Here is a 16,829-nt window from a genome sequence, read left to right as displayed (position 1 = left end):
CTACTCAGTCCAAAATTTGCCTTGAGCGCAGTTAGTGGAAGCATTGAACCATCCCTCAGCACTTGGCTAAGCCTATGTATATTCAGACTCTGCCATGCTTTGTCAGATAATGGATTCCCACCTGTTGATAATAAGGGACTGTTCCATAGGGGACATGAGGGGAGGGAAATTCCACTGGTGCCTAAGTTACTATGTATCTTTTTCACAATGTCGCATGTAAATTTAATGATTGGATTCTCTAATTTAGGTCGAAATTTGGGACAATACCATAGTGAAGATAAAGAAATGGACCTGTTGTTTTCCCTAATTAACTCCCTCTCAAGCCAATCCCAGGTACCTCTGGTTGAGATATCATTGTAGCCCCAAGAGAGTGGAAATCTCGCATTGTGTGACAGATAATACAGAAATACATCTGGGACACCTAACCCACCTTGGGATCTCAGTTTGGAGCGCTTTTTACGGTTTATTTTTGGTTTCTTATCTTTCCATAAGAAGCTGGTGAATAAAGCCTCAATCTCTTTAAACCAGCCCTGTGGAAATTGCAATGGGAGGGAAGCAATGATGTAGGTTAATCTCAGTAGAATATTAGTCTTTATTACCTCTGCTCTGCCCCATAGTGACAGTGGGAGAGTCGTCCATCTTTTGATGTCTTCACGAATCGTTCTAAGAAGGGGAGAACCATTAAACTGGCAATCTGATGGTTATTCCTAAATACCTCATTCCTTCTGGTCTCCACACAAAAGGGGTGGTTTTCAGGTCCGCTGAGAAGGTTTTAGAGTTCAACGGAATTGCTTCACTCTTACGCCAATTAATTTGGTATCCTGAAAACAAGCCAAACGATTTAATTAATTCCAAAACTTTCGGTATTGAATGAATTGGGTTTGATAAGGTCAATAAGATGTCGTCTGCATACATATGTAACTTTAAATCGTGGCCACCTATCCTTATGCCAGTTATATGCTCACGAATGGCGCATGCTAGTGGTTCCAGAGCTAGGACAAATATTAAAGGGCTTAAGGGGCAGCCCTGTCTTGTGCCACGGTAGAGATGAAAAGGCTTAGAGATCAGACCATTAACCTTGACTGCGGCAACAGGGCTATTATACAGGGCCTTGAACCACTGCACAGCAGATGGTCCAAAACCATATCTTGACAATATCTGGAACAAATAAGGCCATTCTAATCTATTGAAAGCTTTTTCCGCGTCCAGCTATATCGCTACCGCTGGACACTGGAGAGAGCTAGCTTTTAACATGACTTGAAGCAATCTTCTCATGTTGTTGGCTGGGAGTCTGCCAGGTATAAATCCTACCTGGTCTATATGAACCAGGGAGGTGATGACTTTCTCTAGACGGAGAGCCAGTACTTTCGCAAATACTTTATACTCATTATTCAATAGACTTAAAGGGGGAAAATTTCCCATGTCTAAATGGTCTTTTCCTGATTTGGGAAGAAGTGAAATTGTAGCCGTGCGTATTGTCGCTGGCATTGACTTATTTTCAATAATATTATTATAAAGTTGAGTCAGGACTGGAGACAGGCTGTTCTGAAACTGTTTATAAAATTCTATGGTGTATCCATCTCCCCCAGGGGATTTACCATTGGCAAGCTTTTTAATTGCGGTTAGAATCTCTGCGTCCCGCACTGGTGCCTCCAGATCATCTCTATCCAATGCACTCAATTTAGGGAGGGGAGTATTCATAAGGAATTCTGCCACCTTGTGCTCCTGAGATTGACATTCAGCCTGATATAATTTGGAGTAGTACTCTTTAAAAGCGGAGCTTATTAAAGCCTGGTCTGAAATAATATTCCCACTGCTGTCCCTTATTGCTGGAATTGACTGTTTGTTCTCCTGCTGCTTAAGCTGATAGGCGAGCATTTTACCTGCTTTGTCGCCACCCTCAAAATGTCTTCTACGCAGACAGTATAGTGCAAAGGCAGTCTCCTCATGGAGTATTGACTGCGGGTCAGCCCTGGCCATGAGAAGATCCTTCTTCAAGACAGGATTTGTTATGTCAACCATGTGTTGAGACTCTAGAGTCTTAATTTTCGCTAATAGGTCGTTTTTATTTTTATTTCTTAGCCTACGTTTGGCAGTTGAATAAGAAATTATCCAGCCTCTGCACGTTACTTTGGAGGCTTCCCAGACAGTTTGCATGGATGAGACTGAATTCATATTTATTCTAAAGAATTCACTGGTTCTTTGTGTTATCAGGGAAACAAATTTTGCATCCTGCAACAAGGAGTTATTGAATCTCCATTGCTTTGTTCTGTGTTGGGTATCAAATATAGGACTGAAGGTCATTGATAAAGGTGCATGGGATAAGTATACTATGAATTGCTGTATCAATGACATTCATGGTATGATTTGAAGAAATGAGGAGATAGTCGATTCTGGAGTAAGAGTTGTATGCGTTTGAATAATATGTATACCTCCTTTCTTGTGGATTTACCAAACGCCACACATCAGTCAGTGCCAGTGAGCTCCTCATCTCGCTCCTCAAGCTGCTGATGATGCACTATCTGATGGTAGGGGGATGCTCGAACGGTCAACACTGGCATCACTTACCAGGTTGAAGTCGTCACCTATCAATAAGGGAGTATCTGCAAACTGAGCTAACAGGATATTGAGGGGGGAGAGAAAGAGGTTCTGACCTGAGTTGGGTGCATAGATGTTAACCAAGGTGCATTTCTCATTCTGAAGTGTACCTGACAGTACCAGATAGCACCCATCATCATCCACTCTTATTGCAGACGGTGTGAAAGAAATTCTTTTCGCTATTAGTATAATAACACCTCTGGCAGCTCCTGAGCCTGGGGCCGAAAACACTTGGCCCACCCATCTTTGTTTCAGTTGCAGAAACTCTTGCTTTGTAAGGTTCATTTCTTGAATCATGGCAATATCACAACTCAGAGATTGGAGATGAGATAGAATCTTATATCTTTTTACTGGGTTCTGAATCCCATTTACATTCCAAGAAATTAACTTTATGGTTCTAAACATCTTTTAATCAAGTGGGCATATAAAAGGATTTGTGGGATACTAAGTAATGGCAGATGTAGTGTCTACATGATGCAAAAAGTGGAAAATAAAAGGCAATCACCAAACAGATCCTATTATATACTTCATCTTCGTTACACTGTGAGAAAGAGGGAAAGTGGGAAGGGGTACACGAAACACATACTGTACAAACAAACAAAAAAAGTAAAACACCGCCAATAGGCAGGCAAAAAACAAAAACTGACCCTAAGATGGGGCCTGCACCCATCTCCTATCTGTGAAAGCCAGGCGTGGGCCTCTTATGGTGAACTAGAGCACCCAGACCACTTGAGTTTTCTACATAATTGATTTGAAAAACAATCGAACATATAACAGCAACTGTGCAGTCTTTCACACTTTATTTTTAACTTAAAGTTTCTCTCCAGTCGTTGGGCTGACTACCAAAAAGAGAAGGAAAAGAAACAATATATATATATATATATATATATATATATATATATATATATATAGATATATATATATATATATATATATAAACCCAAAAATAGGGAGAGAAAGAAAAAAACACACACACCTAATCCCCATTGTACTTAAATATATTGATGTCTCCTCATTCATATAAGCGGGCACTTGATGGTTCTTTAACTGAAATCACTGCCACCAACATTTTTCTTCTTCTTGATTTGCAGTACCGTTAAGAAAACATAATAGAAAAATAAATAAAGAAAAAAAATAAATTAATTAATAAAAAAAAATGTTAAAAAAGGAGGAAAGAAAGTCATTGTCTTTTTGCACAGTTAATCCAAAGTTTTACTCACATACTGTCCAGACCAACTCAGAAGAGATTCGGCAGTCTAACTCTGAGGTCCTTCTCCGCCTCAGCTGCGGATTCATAAATCAATCATTGCCCGTCAATGGTAATGATTAATCTCGCCGGGTGTAGTATTCCGAACCGGTATCCTTTGCTTTTAATCTTCTCGATAATGCCGGAGTATGTTGCTTGTTGCTGTTGCACCCTGGGGGAGAGATCCTGACGGACAAAAAAACGGGTGCCTTCCCAGGAGAGAGAGGGCTTCTTCCCCGCGGCCTGGAGGATATTTTGATGGTCGGACCACCGGAGAAGGTGGATGAAGATGGCCCTCGGCGGCTGGTTGAGGTCTGGACGTGGACGAGGCGCCCTGTGCGCCCGGTCGACCTCCGGTGGTTTCTCGCCTTCCTTGAGATCCAGGATATAGCGAAGAATTTTGCCAAGGAGATCTCCCATGCCACCAGCTTCGGCTCCCTCCTTGATGTTTACTAGACGAATGTTGTTTCTCTTACTCCTACTTATCAAATCATCCACCTGATTGTGGAGGGTTTCCATTTCTTTTTGGAGTTTTTCCACTCTCGGACTAACTGTATTGTTTTCGTCCTCCAGCGTGCTGATGCGCTTTTCCGCATTGGATACTCTGTTGACAGTTGCTTTATTTTCTTTCGTCAGTGACTGGATGGACTTTTGCATGGTTTCAAACTTATTTTCAAGCTGCTCAAACCTTTGTGCTAGGTCCGACTTGATCGCCAGTGTTTCACGGAGTAGTAGTTTCGCCCAGGCAGGTGTGTCATCTTCAGCGTCCAACAGGTGCGCCATCTCCTCAGCCATGGTGGCGAACGCCTTCTCTCACTCTCTCTGTTGTTTAATCGTTCCTCTAGTAACTATGTTAGACATTCGCCCACTATTATCTGTATTGCTTAGTTGGTCCTGGACTTCCAATTGATTTATCAATTGTCTTTAAATACACATTGTTTGGTCTGGTGTCTCGCAGATCACCTAAGCAGGCGCCATGTTCACCGTGCCGATCACGTGATCTGTCTGGTATTAAAACCTTATCATCTGTCAAACACAGAGACTGCAGGAAAGGTCAGTGATGATGTTAGCTCCCCGAGGGTGGTGAGAAGCTGACATCGCTCACTCAAATCACTCACACACACACACACACACACGCGCTGATACACGGTCGCAATTGCTCGAGCATGCACATACGTAAACAAACATAAGAAATGTAAAGCCTTGGCCTTGCCATAACAGAACACATTCACAATAACGCAGAGAGCTGAACATACACACATTATCAAAATCGATCACATAATGCATGTGGTGACACACAAACACACGCACACAGAAAAACATATAGACAAACATATAGACATACAGTAAACATGAGCAAACAGGCAAACATACTGTAAAGATACTCGTAAATGCATAATAAAGCACAAAACAACACACACACACACACACACACACACACACACGCACACACAAAGATCTTGGGATTCCTGCTGTCAGCTCTGGACTTGAACCCAGTCAGATGTCTTGACTCTATGGATATTTTATATGCCTCCCCCACAAATTATAATACATCTTTCATAAGGTTACATCTCATTGTGAGTGTCTGTGTGTGTGTGTGTGTGTGTGTGTGTGTGTGTGTGTGTGTGTGTGTGTGTGTGTGTGTGTAGCTGGGGTGTGAGTGCCTATATGTGTGTAGTGCACAGCCAGAGGATCTCAAAGTGGTAAGAAGTAATGCGATCACCTAACACAAGATAAAATCCTTACCTTTCCCCAGACACCTACTCCATGACACATACGTGTTTTCTAGTGGGGTCAGTGCTGTACAACAACGAAACAACAACCAGGTGTTGGTATATGTACAGGATATGTCACTTTCTAGAGGGAACAGATTACACAATACTTTTTTCTTATGAGGTGATCACTCTGTCAGGTTGGAGCAATCATAGCATTATAAATTCTTGCCATGATCTGGTCGAGAGACATGACAGACTCATCAGACCACATCAGACATCACATGTGGACAGCTCTAGGTACAGGTGTGAATTCCTCCAAGATGCACTGAGGACACATTTGAGACCCGACCCCTCTGACCACATTCAGAGGTGGTCTGCGCCACATGATGTGACCACATTCGTTTAGCAGTGTGTGCACACATACTGGATATCCTCGCCACATTGAAGGACCGCCTACTCAACCGACATCAACTGACATGAGAAAGAAGGAGCCACAGCAACAGGCTGAATGGATTATACACCATCTGATCTCCACATGGTTCACTGTAATGTAAATGACATGTTTGGGCCCAATGTGAGCAGCAGATGTTTGTGAACATACTGTTTCCAACCATTGAACCATTAACTGCAGCATCCCCAGATTCCCCAAAGAAATCGCACGATTTTGAGAGTGGTTTAGTGAGGAGAAAACAAACAAAGTTTGAGAAATGACTAGTGCACATTTTAAATCATCCATACCTTCTGGCCAAAAAGGTAAGAAACCACAGCAACAGAGTGAATTGTGAATTTTGCTTCTTACTGTTCCTTCATACCTTCCTGCTGTCTTATTAATACCACTGCTCCCCATAAAGGATTTAGCAGTAGGCTATAATTACAGACCACAGGCAACATGTGGGGGGAATGAATGGTTGTGTTGGTGACGTGGGATGGCCTGCTACTGTTAGACTCTAGTATGTTGGAGTATGTATTAGTAATCCAGTTGTGATGTGGCGCCATCTCTTGGTAGAGCCTGGTGTAACTGCAGAAGCCTAACAAGAATAAAACACAAACTGCTCTACAAAAGATGCCAAGAAGACTCAAAGTATGCTGCTTTGTTAACATGTTAGTGTCTAATCCCCCATTATCCTCATCTTGTTCACGTACAAATGTCATTTCAAGCAAAGCTCTGTGTTTAATATGCACCAGACAGAGGACAGTGTTGAAAACTGACAACCAGATGTTGTCTGTCACAAGAAAAGTCCAGGAAATAGACCCAGGTGGCTCTAAAAAGCACCAGATGGAGATAAAAGCTGTCATCCAGCAGCAGCAAACCAGGAATTATCCACAATGGAAGTGACAACTTTTGGACCTAAATCAGTCAGAATGTCATCTGGATCACCAGGAATCTTAATGAGGCCGGAAACCACGCCGCTGCACGTGTTAAAACCAGGATCTTTAAAGTTACATTTATTTTGTATTTGCACATATTTGTATGATATCTTTCCAAGCCGGCAGTCTCCTCAGTCAGAATAACCATTGCTTTGGGAGGTTGTGATATTAGATAATAGCATGTCTTTAACATCACAGGCTAGAATTAGGAGCAAATAAATTACAAGGCACCTTTGTCATATTTTCTTTGTAGCCATATAATACAATGTCTAATATGACACCTGTAATCCTGCCAGCGGAAACACCCCGTGTGTCTTGCAAGACAACAAAATCCCTTTGTCAGATTTTACAGTAAGGAATGACTTTTTTTATTTTTTTTATTTTAATATTCTGCACATGGTGCACTATAGTTTTGACTCATTAATGTTGACAATGGAATTTTATAATTTCCTTTACAGCATTAGAAATATTATCTGAGCTGAGCAAATGTACTGAAAGAGTATGAGTTATAAAGCTTAAGTTTCTCTTAGAACCATAGAAACCTGTATTTTCCTTGTGTAATGTTGAACACTTTTCAAATAAGTAACAAAAAGGCTGTATCTCAAAACTACACAGTTATATCAAATTCTTGGTAGCAAGTCAACTTTAATTTCCAAAATATGTGCTTTGACCTGGTGCAAATCTGATATTTAGCATGTCAAATGAATGCTAAAGTTATGTTTGTGTGTTTTAAATCAAATGTGTCTCACAGTTCAGGCAAGATAAATATGTGAAATCAAACTTTTGATGACCAATTTTTGATTTGTGGCCACATGTGTTGACAGTTTCCTCAGCAGGTTTTATGTTTCCACCTGTGACAGAAAAGAAAAATCTGTATGGCTTTTCCTTGATATACTAAATATAGTAGTCAGTCATTAATGGGTTAAGAGAACTTCACTTAATGATTTTCAGGCCTGAATAAACAAACTTTTCTCAAAGGACAACACAATTTCATACTTTGTTTATGTTAGCAGGACAGAAGCAGCTAACTTTCTGGGGACCTTATTCCCCTCGAGTATGTTTTGTTTATATGGAAATATATCATATAACTATTTCTGAGTTTGTATTAATACCTTATTAATATTATATATATTTACTTTCTGAGTTTGAGTAACTTCCATAACCACATACTGCACCTTTAACTGTGTGTATTTTACACACAGGATGAGTGGTGCTGATCCTGTTACTGTATACAGCCTAGTTATCAACTTTTATTGAACAGCTTCTGCCCGGTGTGAGAACTGAGGACGTGTCAGTGGACCATCTGGAGATTATTACACAAAAAACTGCAGGATTGAACCAGTAGGATATGAACCGTCTTGTTTGTTAGCTCTCACTGTCTTTCTCTCTCTCTCTCCATTCTCCTCTGGTTTTCTCTCTCAGATCTCAAACACACAAACTCCAGAGAGGGGAAGGGTGGGAGAGAGACAGAGTAGAGTGAGTGTGAGAGAGAGGGGCTGGGAGGGACTGTGTGGGTGAGGTTAACTTGGATCCAAATCCACTGGAGCAACAACTGGTTAGAGGCACATGCAAGAAGGTTCTGGAGCAACAACTCTAACAGGACTGAAACAACTTACTGAGAACAGCAGGAGGAAACAAGAATATTCAGCCATTTGAAGACAGTCAAGGGTTACTTTAAACACTTAGAGGCTGTTGTAAGCTGTGACTGAAGCCATATGGACTGATCTTTTTTTCCCTTTGGTTTATTTTCAGTGCGGAGAACTGTTTTAGTGTGTTTTAATCTGCAGGAATACAGGAAACGGTCTCATTACCTCAGACGTAGTGAAGTTGTTACCGCAGCTGCAAGAGTTTCGGAAGTCGAGTTGTTGACAGGAGTATAGAAATGTCAGGCAAATTGCTCCCTGTCCTCCTCCTGGCTCTCTATCTGGCTGTGGGTTCAGTGCAGAGCCAGGGTTCACCCCAGGACGCTTTTATAATCCAGTACCTGGAGAGGAGATTGGCTCAGATGGAGGTAGGTGACTGCCCGCTGCACTTGTGTTTGACATCACGTACCTGCATTCCTCAGCAGCACGACAGTATGACCTCAATCCTTGCAGCTCTTATTTACTACTACTGTTGCTTGCAATGTCACTCATACATGAGCTTAAACTACTATCTTGTACTGCTCTGTATCAGATTTTCAACTTTTCTTGCTGTCAGACCTTAAAATGAGCAGATGAATGAATTAAAGAATAGAAAATATGGTTGGATGGTATGGTATCTATTTCCTCATACCTACAATGATTGAACAAGGCATGAAGTATAAAATGTCATCTGTGTAAAAAAAAAAAATAAAGTTGAGCCGCTGGTGATAAAATTCATTGTAGCATGTATAACATCATGTGTGTTGAATATACAATCAGGCTAATCACACAGGTTTTGCTGGGTTTAAATACAATAGAACAGTAGCTCTCCAACTTTTCCCTGTCAAGGACCCCCAAACTAGCACAGATTAGACCACAGTGTCATAGTGCTGCTTTTCTTTTGATTGTTTCCTGGTTTTTTTGTGATATCTTTGCTGTTTGCACTTTGTTTCCCCTCCTGTGTTCCTGTGCTCTCTCTCAGCCTGACGTTCCCTCCACACCTGCTCTTCATCAGCCTTGTTAGCCCTGCCCTGTTCCCACAGTTAATTTTTGAATAAATGTTCTGGCATTGCTTCCTGCCTGCCTTCTGCTGCATTTGGGTCCACCTTCTTCGCTCTCAGCGTGACACACGGATCCTACCATCTGATAAGACTCTTGCTTTTTGATGCTTTTAAATACCAAAATGGTCATACAATGTATCATTGTGTTTCTTATGAATGGAATAATAATAAAAAAAATAATTCTTCCCATTTTTGCTGGGGACCCCTTGGAACCCTTCTTCTATAGATCCTTGCTGAAGCACAGAATGACACTTGTTGCTGCACAGTGGGCTGAACAGAGCTCATGTGCACGTGGTGGTGGTGACTAGCAGTTGAGTAAAATCATGTGGCCAGTAAACTTTGGCCATGTTGCCTGGCTCTCCTTTGGAAGTAAACCCAAAATACTCAATTTAAAACTTTTGACTAGTCCTGTCCCCCTCAACTCACAGTCAGCATCTTTCTCAGCTCAGCTGCCTGTTGCACCAGGGTAGACTGACCTCTGGTGACGTGTGCTGTGCACTACAATACATAGCCTCGAGCATCTCTGTCTCAGTTTGATGGACAGAAGAGTGTCTGTCTTTTGACAATAATGAAATTCATACCTTGGGGATTTCTAAATACCCTGGTATACTGTAATACCTCATCATCATCTCAGCTGTCTGACTGATTTTTTATAATGTCTTCCTGAATTCTAAAGTTGCACAGTTTACATGTACTCTCTATAACTGTTATGTAGGCAGAATCGATGTTGGTGTTTTTATCATGTCTTGCTCTCACCTATACACCAGTATCAAGCCTAACAATGGTAAAAAGGAAGTCCTCTGGTAGGTATTTTTTATGGTATTTTAGAGTTTGTAATTTTCTGTCAAATGATTAAAACACTGATGAACACATCCAGACCGGGGTCGTTAGCAGCCTCCAAGATTGACAGAGGCCGCTGCAGCACTGAGGTGATTCATTGAGTTTTGTAATGGACATTTACCAGCTGCATTGTGCCCTGATGCTAAATGTGGCTGCTGTTAGCAAGTTGCAAGGAAACTATCTCGGTACTGTATTTCCCTGTCATCAAACTGGCCTCCGTCTTCTTGGAGTTGGCGACCACTTGCTCCATGGCTGGGGGCATAACGTAAACAGCAATTAATATTTAGGTCCATAAATACATAACAGAACAGAACAGAGCAGGTATCTGGTCAAACCAGACCAAGTAAGACTGTGGCAATAAAGAACCCAGAGTCTATGATTTGAGTGATTTGTATAATATGAGTTTAACTTTTATTTAGTAAGAGGCAGAACATAGACAATAACGCCAAAATGTAGTTTAACATGAGCGTAAGTATAGAAGAATTCAAGTCAGAGAACTGACTCACTATGTACTTTATACTGCAATATCTACCTGAAGTTTTCCAACATTAGCTGACGTTAAAGCCACCATTTATGCAAGGCAGCAGCAAGTAAGACTTGAGCAGCAAAATTCCTGTCTGAAATGAGAAAGGCAGCTTTTAATACCTTATGAATTTAGATGAGGAATTTGTACTTCTTTCAAAGGGAAGGTAATCTGCTTTGATTCTGATTCAACAACACTTTTTCTCTGTGTCCATGACATCAGGAGCGTCTGAATCAGTGCGAGCAAAGCACAGTGACCGTCACCCAGAAGACCTATGACCTCTCCTCTGAAATCAGAAGCTTTCTGTCCACTGTCAGTGTTCTGAGGTACGCCTGTCTGAAAAATGACTGTATAACATGTATCCAAAATGGACAATACTAACAAGAATACATGAATGAAATAGTATGTGACAAAATTAAGCAACTACAGTAATTACTCAAGGTACACAAGAACTGAGACACTAAACTGTATCGCTCCATAGGTCAGATGTGAGGAGCCAGGTGGACAGCGTGGCTGTGCGAGTTGACCGCATGGAGAGAGAGCTGGAGTATCTTGAAAACAAAATTCCCACCCAGTCTGACATCGAGATGGAGGAGGCACTGCTGGAACAGCAGATAAAGGCTGCAGAACAGGAGCAGCTGAAAAAGAAAGCAAAGATCAAAGTGGAGAAAGGTAGGAAGGGCGCCTGCACAAGGTACAGTGTGTGTGGGGGTGGCACTGATAATGATGACAGCCTTTACTATACCTGTCTAGTTAGATTATGTACTAGAGGAGGAGACTGAAAGAGAGGAAAAGGGTAAAAGAACAAGATATTAATGGTAAATGTACAGATATTTAAATCAGACAAAGCACAGACAGATATTGGTCTGGACAGGAGGTTTGCTACAGTTTTTATGAATCCATTAATTGGTTGTCTTTTCTTCAACATCTCCAGACTGCAGCACAGCCCTGAGTCAAATCAAGTCTCTTAAGATTGTGAAGAGGACAGGAGACACCTCCGGTTCCTGGTTCAAGGACCCTTCTGAAGGATCAGCTAAGGTCTGTTTCTTTTTAAAGATGATGTAATTACAGCTATAATGGGCTGTTGAGGCTGGAGGGACAGCTGTGTTTCTCTCTGGGCAGCAGACTGTGCTTATCTTCCTCTCAGTGTGAGGCCGCTGATGGAAATCACTGACCTTTTCTCAAAACAACCTAAATTAATTGTTCGGCTGATTCACCCTGGATCACCAACGCTCTTCTACAGTTAGATTTGGATGGGAATGATTGTTGACATTGTGATTTTGTCCTGTTTGATGTACCTTTTTACTGAAATAGATTAAAAATCCACACTTCAGGGCCCGTATATTTCAGTGTTGTATGTTTCTCATTCATGTGAGTATCTCAGAAATATAAATAACAAAGATAGTAGATTTTCTTCGATTAAAGAATCAGTGGTTGAAGGGGCAATTAGTATGATATGGCCAGAATCTTTGTTTAAACATTCAGAAAATGAACTGAATGAAAGGAAATCAACAGGATGTGAAGAAACAACAGTGCTGACATTATGTAAAAAAAGACATCTATGTACTGTGATGCAGAGATGTCTACTGAAGTTAGCATACTACCCAGCTAGCCCCGGCCCATCCAGTCCTGTAATACCACTTTGTCTGCTATGTTTCATCAGCTCTGTTAGCTTTTAGTTTAACAAGTAAAGAAAATAAACTCACAAAGTGATAAGAAAGTATATACTCTTTGATCTATTTTCCTTACTGAACAGAAAATATATATTCTGAATTTAAGTTTCTCTCTTTACCGACCTAGGACAAGCGTATCTGCCTTGTTTACTTAAACAAACTTCATTCTTTCTTGACATAAATTAAATAAAAGTCACCGAAGTCACTGAGGAGTCATAGTTCTGGTAAGCCTAATAGGGCCACTTAGCTGCATGGCTAACTAAGATAACTAGTTAATGACAGCTAGTTGCTCCAGCCAAAGATAGCTACAGCAAAGAACATAACAGGCAACAGTAAGATGTAGTTTTGGAGCTACCTTTAAAATTCTGTCCATTTCTTACAAATTACACCTTTTAAATATCAGGCTTTTCTGTCAGTCTAAGGACTTTAATGCCTTCTTTCTGGACCTTGCTTTTCACAATGACATTCGTCAGCAAGGCTGAAATATAATGTAAGAGAGACATTATTGTATGAATACCACAGATTAAGAATAAACTTGTATTTAAACCAAGAATCACACAATCATTTTCACTAACTTCTCAACTGATTTCAATCTTTCAGGTCTACCTGCTCAGTGGAATTCGTAACAACACACTGCTGGAGTACGTTTCTCTGCGAAGCTTCGCAGAGAGGACCACCACTCCACCAGCAACAGTGGTGCAGCTGCCGTTCCACTGGCAGGGGACAGGTCATGTGGTCTACAATGGATTCCTCTACTGCCACAAGGCAGAAACGCCCAACCAGATACTGAAGGTGTGTGACATCAGTAAAGTAATCAAAGCATAACATTATATATGTTTATTTCCCATCAAGGCTTTTCTGTGTTGATTTGCTCTATGTTGGTGGATAAATAAAACATTTTGAAGATTGCTTGACAACAGCTGGTGAGAGCAGGTACTGACTGCTGAATGCAAATTCAATGATTTCACTTCATAACAGTGTTGAAGTAGAGCTGCAGTGGACCTTTTGGCTAGAGAACTGACTGCAGATCATTTCAGAGGAGCTTAGTCATTCTGGAGTAGATTGTCCAATTTCCTTTGCTGCTCCGTGTTAGCTGAGGTCAGTGAGCTACCAATGCCAAGAGAAACAATTCTGTTCCAGTAAACTGAGCTTGACTTTCTCAAGATATTTCAGAGCAAATGTCATTGCTGCAGAGAGTTTAGTGGGGAAGAGAACAGGTTTTCAAAAAATCAAATGAAATACAGAAAAATACCTGATACTATTGAAATTTTGACCTGTTGTGTATTACTTGCTAAATATGATCATATAGGGAGTGTCACTGTGAGCATTTTAGCTTGCTGACATTAACATATAGCTAATAGCAACACTGTGCCTACAGTACGTACAGCCTCACAGACCCATTAGCATGGCTGCAGACTCTAATCTTCATTGTACACATCTAATCCTGTGGCCCACTGTGGCAATGTGATTGTGATTGTGGGCTATATGAATGAAATTGATTTGATGTGATTTAGTTACAACATGTCTGACACGACCACAAAGAAACTGAACTATAATTGCAGCATGTCTAAATGTGTCTCGTTCCATCTGTTTCCATTCCATAAAGGTGGAGCTGTTGAATGGTACAGTGGTGGACAGTACACTGCTACCAGGAGCAGGTCGTCTTCCAGTCTACAGTCTGAACCCCAACACCTACCTGGACCTGGCTGTGGATGAACTCGGCCTCTGGGTCATCCACGCTGACCCTGAGTACGGAGGAAACCTGGTCATTACCAAGCTGGATAAAGGTAGAGCATACAAACCCTATGCATTAACATAGATAGGGTAAGTAACGAAATCCGGTCTATACTGAGCCAATGTTTTTTGGGGTGTTTTTTGTTTCTCCTTCAGCAACTCTGGCAGTAGAATATACCTGGGATACACAATGCAAAAGCCGTGATGCTGAAGGAGCCTTCCTAATATGTGGGACCCTCTATGTGGTCTACAACACACGCTATGGAGGACGCTCCACCATCCAGTGTCTGTACGACATCCATGACACCATCCACAGGTTGGATTACACACAAACCTAAGATAAAGTAGTCTAGATACATTCTCATTAGTAACCATCCGCATGTGCATACACAGAAAAACAGTCAGAGATCAACTAAATTACAGCGTTTGGCAGACAGAATAAAAAACCTGATTCACGTGTTCCCTTTGCAGCCACATATTTCATTTATCATTTTCTCTTTTATGTCACATCCATCTGCAGTGATGAGAGTCCTGTGATGTTCTTCCCGAAGCGCTACACCAGCCACAGCAGCATTCACTACCACCCTGGGGACAAACAGCTGTACGCCTGGGACGACGGCTACCAGACGATATACAAAGTGGAGACGCGCAGAAATGACCAAGTCCCAGCAGAATGAACGTGATGACCTACAGTGTTACGCCCTAAACAATTACCAAAAGTATGCAATAACCATCACTTATAATAGCATCAATTAGGGTTGTTGATGAGTAGCTTATAATCTACTGTTGTTCAGTATAGTGATCCTTTGCTGGCAATGGATGCTGCCTTTATCGCGGTTGATCATTATGACATACAGATCACGTCCAACCAAAGGCATTTTATACATTATGTAGACTTTATACTTTGTATATTACGACAATAAAGAACATTTAAGTGTCGTATGTGTTTTCTTTAACTTGCCCTCAATGAGTGATTTAAATATTTTACAAGCTAGGCTATTGTATGTCAGTGAGATGTGGCTTACAGCTGAGAATTTCAGAAAAGTTAGCACATTTCAACATACCTGTAGTACATGATGTTCTGGTAGCCTATTTAAACACCCTCTGGATGAGTCACACATGTTTATGATGTATAATACATATATACCTGTAGCTGCACCCACATATGCACACACAGTATTTAACATTTCATATACTGACTATTCGTCTGTTGCTTTACCTCAAGTTTCCTTCCTCTATTTGCAGGATTCAGTTCAAGCCAACATACTGTACAATAAATCTTTATGAGGAAGATTAGCAGTACTTAGTGCTATCTGGTACAGCACTGACGGAACTGAAGCTCTTCTGCTGCATGATGCCTGTTGGTGTGCCTTTTACTGGTCTCTGACTTCTAGAATGGTCTCAGTGAATTGTGCGTTAGTGCCATTGTATGAATGTTTTAATCAATTTTGACTCTTTCTGTAAAGTTACTAACTTTATCTAATAAGGTTGTCCCACCTAGACCAAGATCTCTTCTCTCCCAGGCCTGAGAAAAAGAAACATTTAAAGTCAAATAACCACACAGCCAGCATACAACAGCCAGAAAACCAACAATCCAGTCAGCAACAGTATAGAGGCAATAGAAACCATCAGAAAGGTTATAGAAACAATAGTCAATCTTTAAAATCTGAAAGGAGAATACAATTCTAGCTTGAGACCTGTTTGTTTTCTGTCCCTTTAAAATGTCAAGTGTACCTGACTCCTGTCAGGATGTGTGTCTATAGTAGGGATAACTGGATTGTCTGTGAGATTGAAATGAGAGATGAGATGTGAGGTGGTCTGGATGCTGTAACAGCAGATCTTTACGCTGCATCATAAGATGATCATTCCTCCTCACACACTGTGTTACGACACAGAGCAGTGATGATGAGCATGAAATGTGTCATCAGTGATGGCATAACACAGACAAATAGGGTCTGAGTCAGAAGTGATGATGGGGCAGCTTTACAGTACAGAATGTGCCTGTAATGAAGTACAGTATTTAGCCACATGTTAGCAACCGCCATTTTTAGAGATGCTAAACTGAGATCAACAGAGCTGGTGGTTGCTGTCGTCGACTTCTTGTGTAAATATAGCTGACTGCAAATCTATACATTTCAGGAAGCCACTTTTAAAGGGAGTACAGGTGAACTATATCACCATGAAACTTCCCCAGTTGGTCAGCTACATAAAGAATTTTAGTTTATGAAGCGCAATTTTGTCAGTTGTTTGAGTAGAAAACTGGTCTGTGTTTTCTTTAGATATATAACATAAAAAAGTATTTTAAGTTATCTGATGAAAGCTGAATGCAGAGCTCGATGGAAACACAACCTGGACCTGTTACATGACTAGGTGGACAGGTTTGAGGATGAGGTCAGGCCTAATTTTAGCCTGTCAGGGTAAAATAAAAGGAGTTGATAAGATTCACACA

General features: G+C 41.0%; 1 protein-coding gene across 1 annotated transcript; it reads left to right on the top strand.

Annotated features, from left to right (window-relative positions):
* Positions 1–8,469: 8,469 nt before the first annotated feature.
* olfml1 (olfactomedin-like 1) lies at positions 8,470–15,318 on the top strand. Its single transcript, XM_073472384.1, has 8 exons — positions 8,470–8,938; positions 11,196–11,299; positions 11,455–11,645; positions 11,908–12,011; positions 13,247–13,438; positions 14,253–14,433; positions 14,537–14,696; positions 14,901–15,318. Exons 1-8 carry the CDS (start codon positions 8,810–8,812, stop codon positions 15,055–15,057), a joined length of 1,218 nt encoding a protein of 405 aa, XP_073328485.1. The 5' UTR covers positions 8,470–8,809; the 3' UTR covers positions 15,058–15,318.
* The last annotated feature ends 1,511 nt before the right edge of the window (positions 15,319–16,829 follow it).

The sequence above is a fragment of the Pagrus major genome, chromosome 8 (assembly GCF_040436345.1).
Source record: "Pagrus major chromosome 8, Pma_NU_1.0".
NCBI lineage: Eukaryota > Metazoa > Chordata > Actinopteri > Spariformes > Sparidae > Pagrus > Pagrus major.
Note: the sequence above shows the minus strand (reverse complement) of the source record. Positions and strands in the feature narration are given on the sequence as shown.

Bases quoted from the DNA above. Each gene is read 5' to 3' on its own strand.
- olfml1 (XM_073472384.1), top strand. From the start codon at position 8,810: ATGTCAGGCAAATTGCTCCCTGTCCTCCTCCTGGCTCTCTATCTGGCT. The intron at 8,939-11,195 runs GTAGGTGACTGC...CCATGACATCAG, and splicing joins GGAGATTGGCTCAGATGGAG to GAGCGTCTGAATCAGTGCGA. The intron at 12,012-13,246 runs GTCTGTTTCTTT...TCAATCTTTCAG, and splicing joins CTTCTGAAGGATCAGCTAAG to GTCTACCTGCTCAGTGGAAT.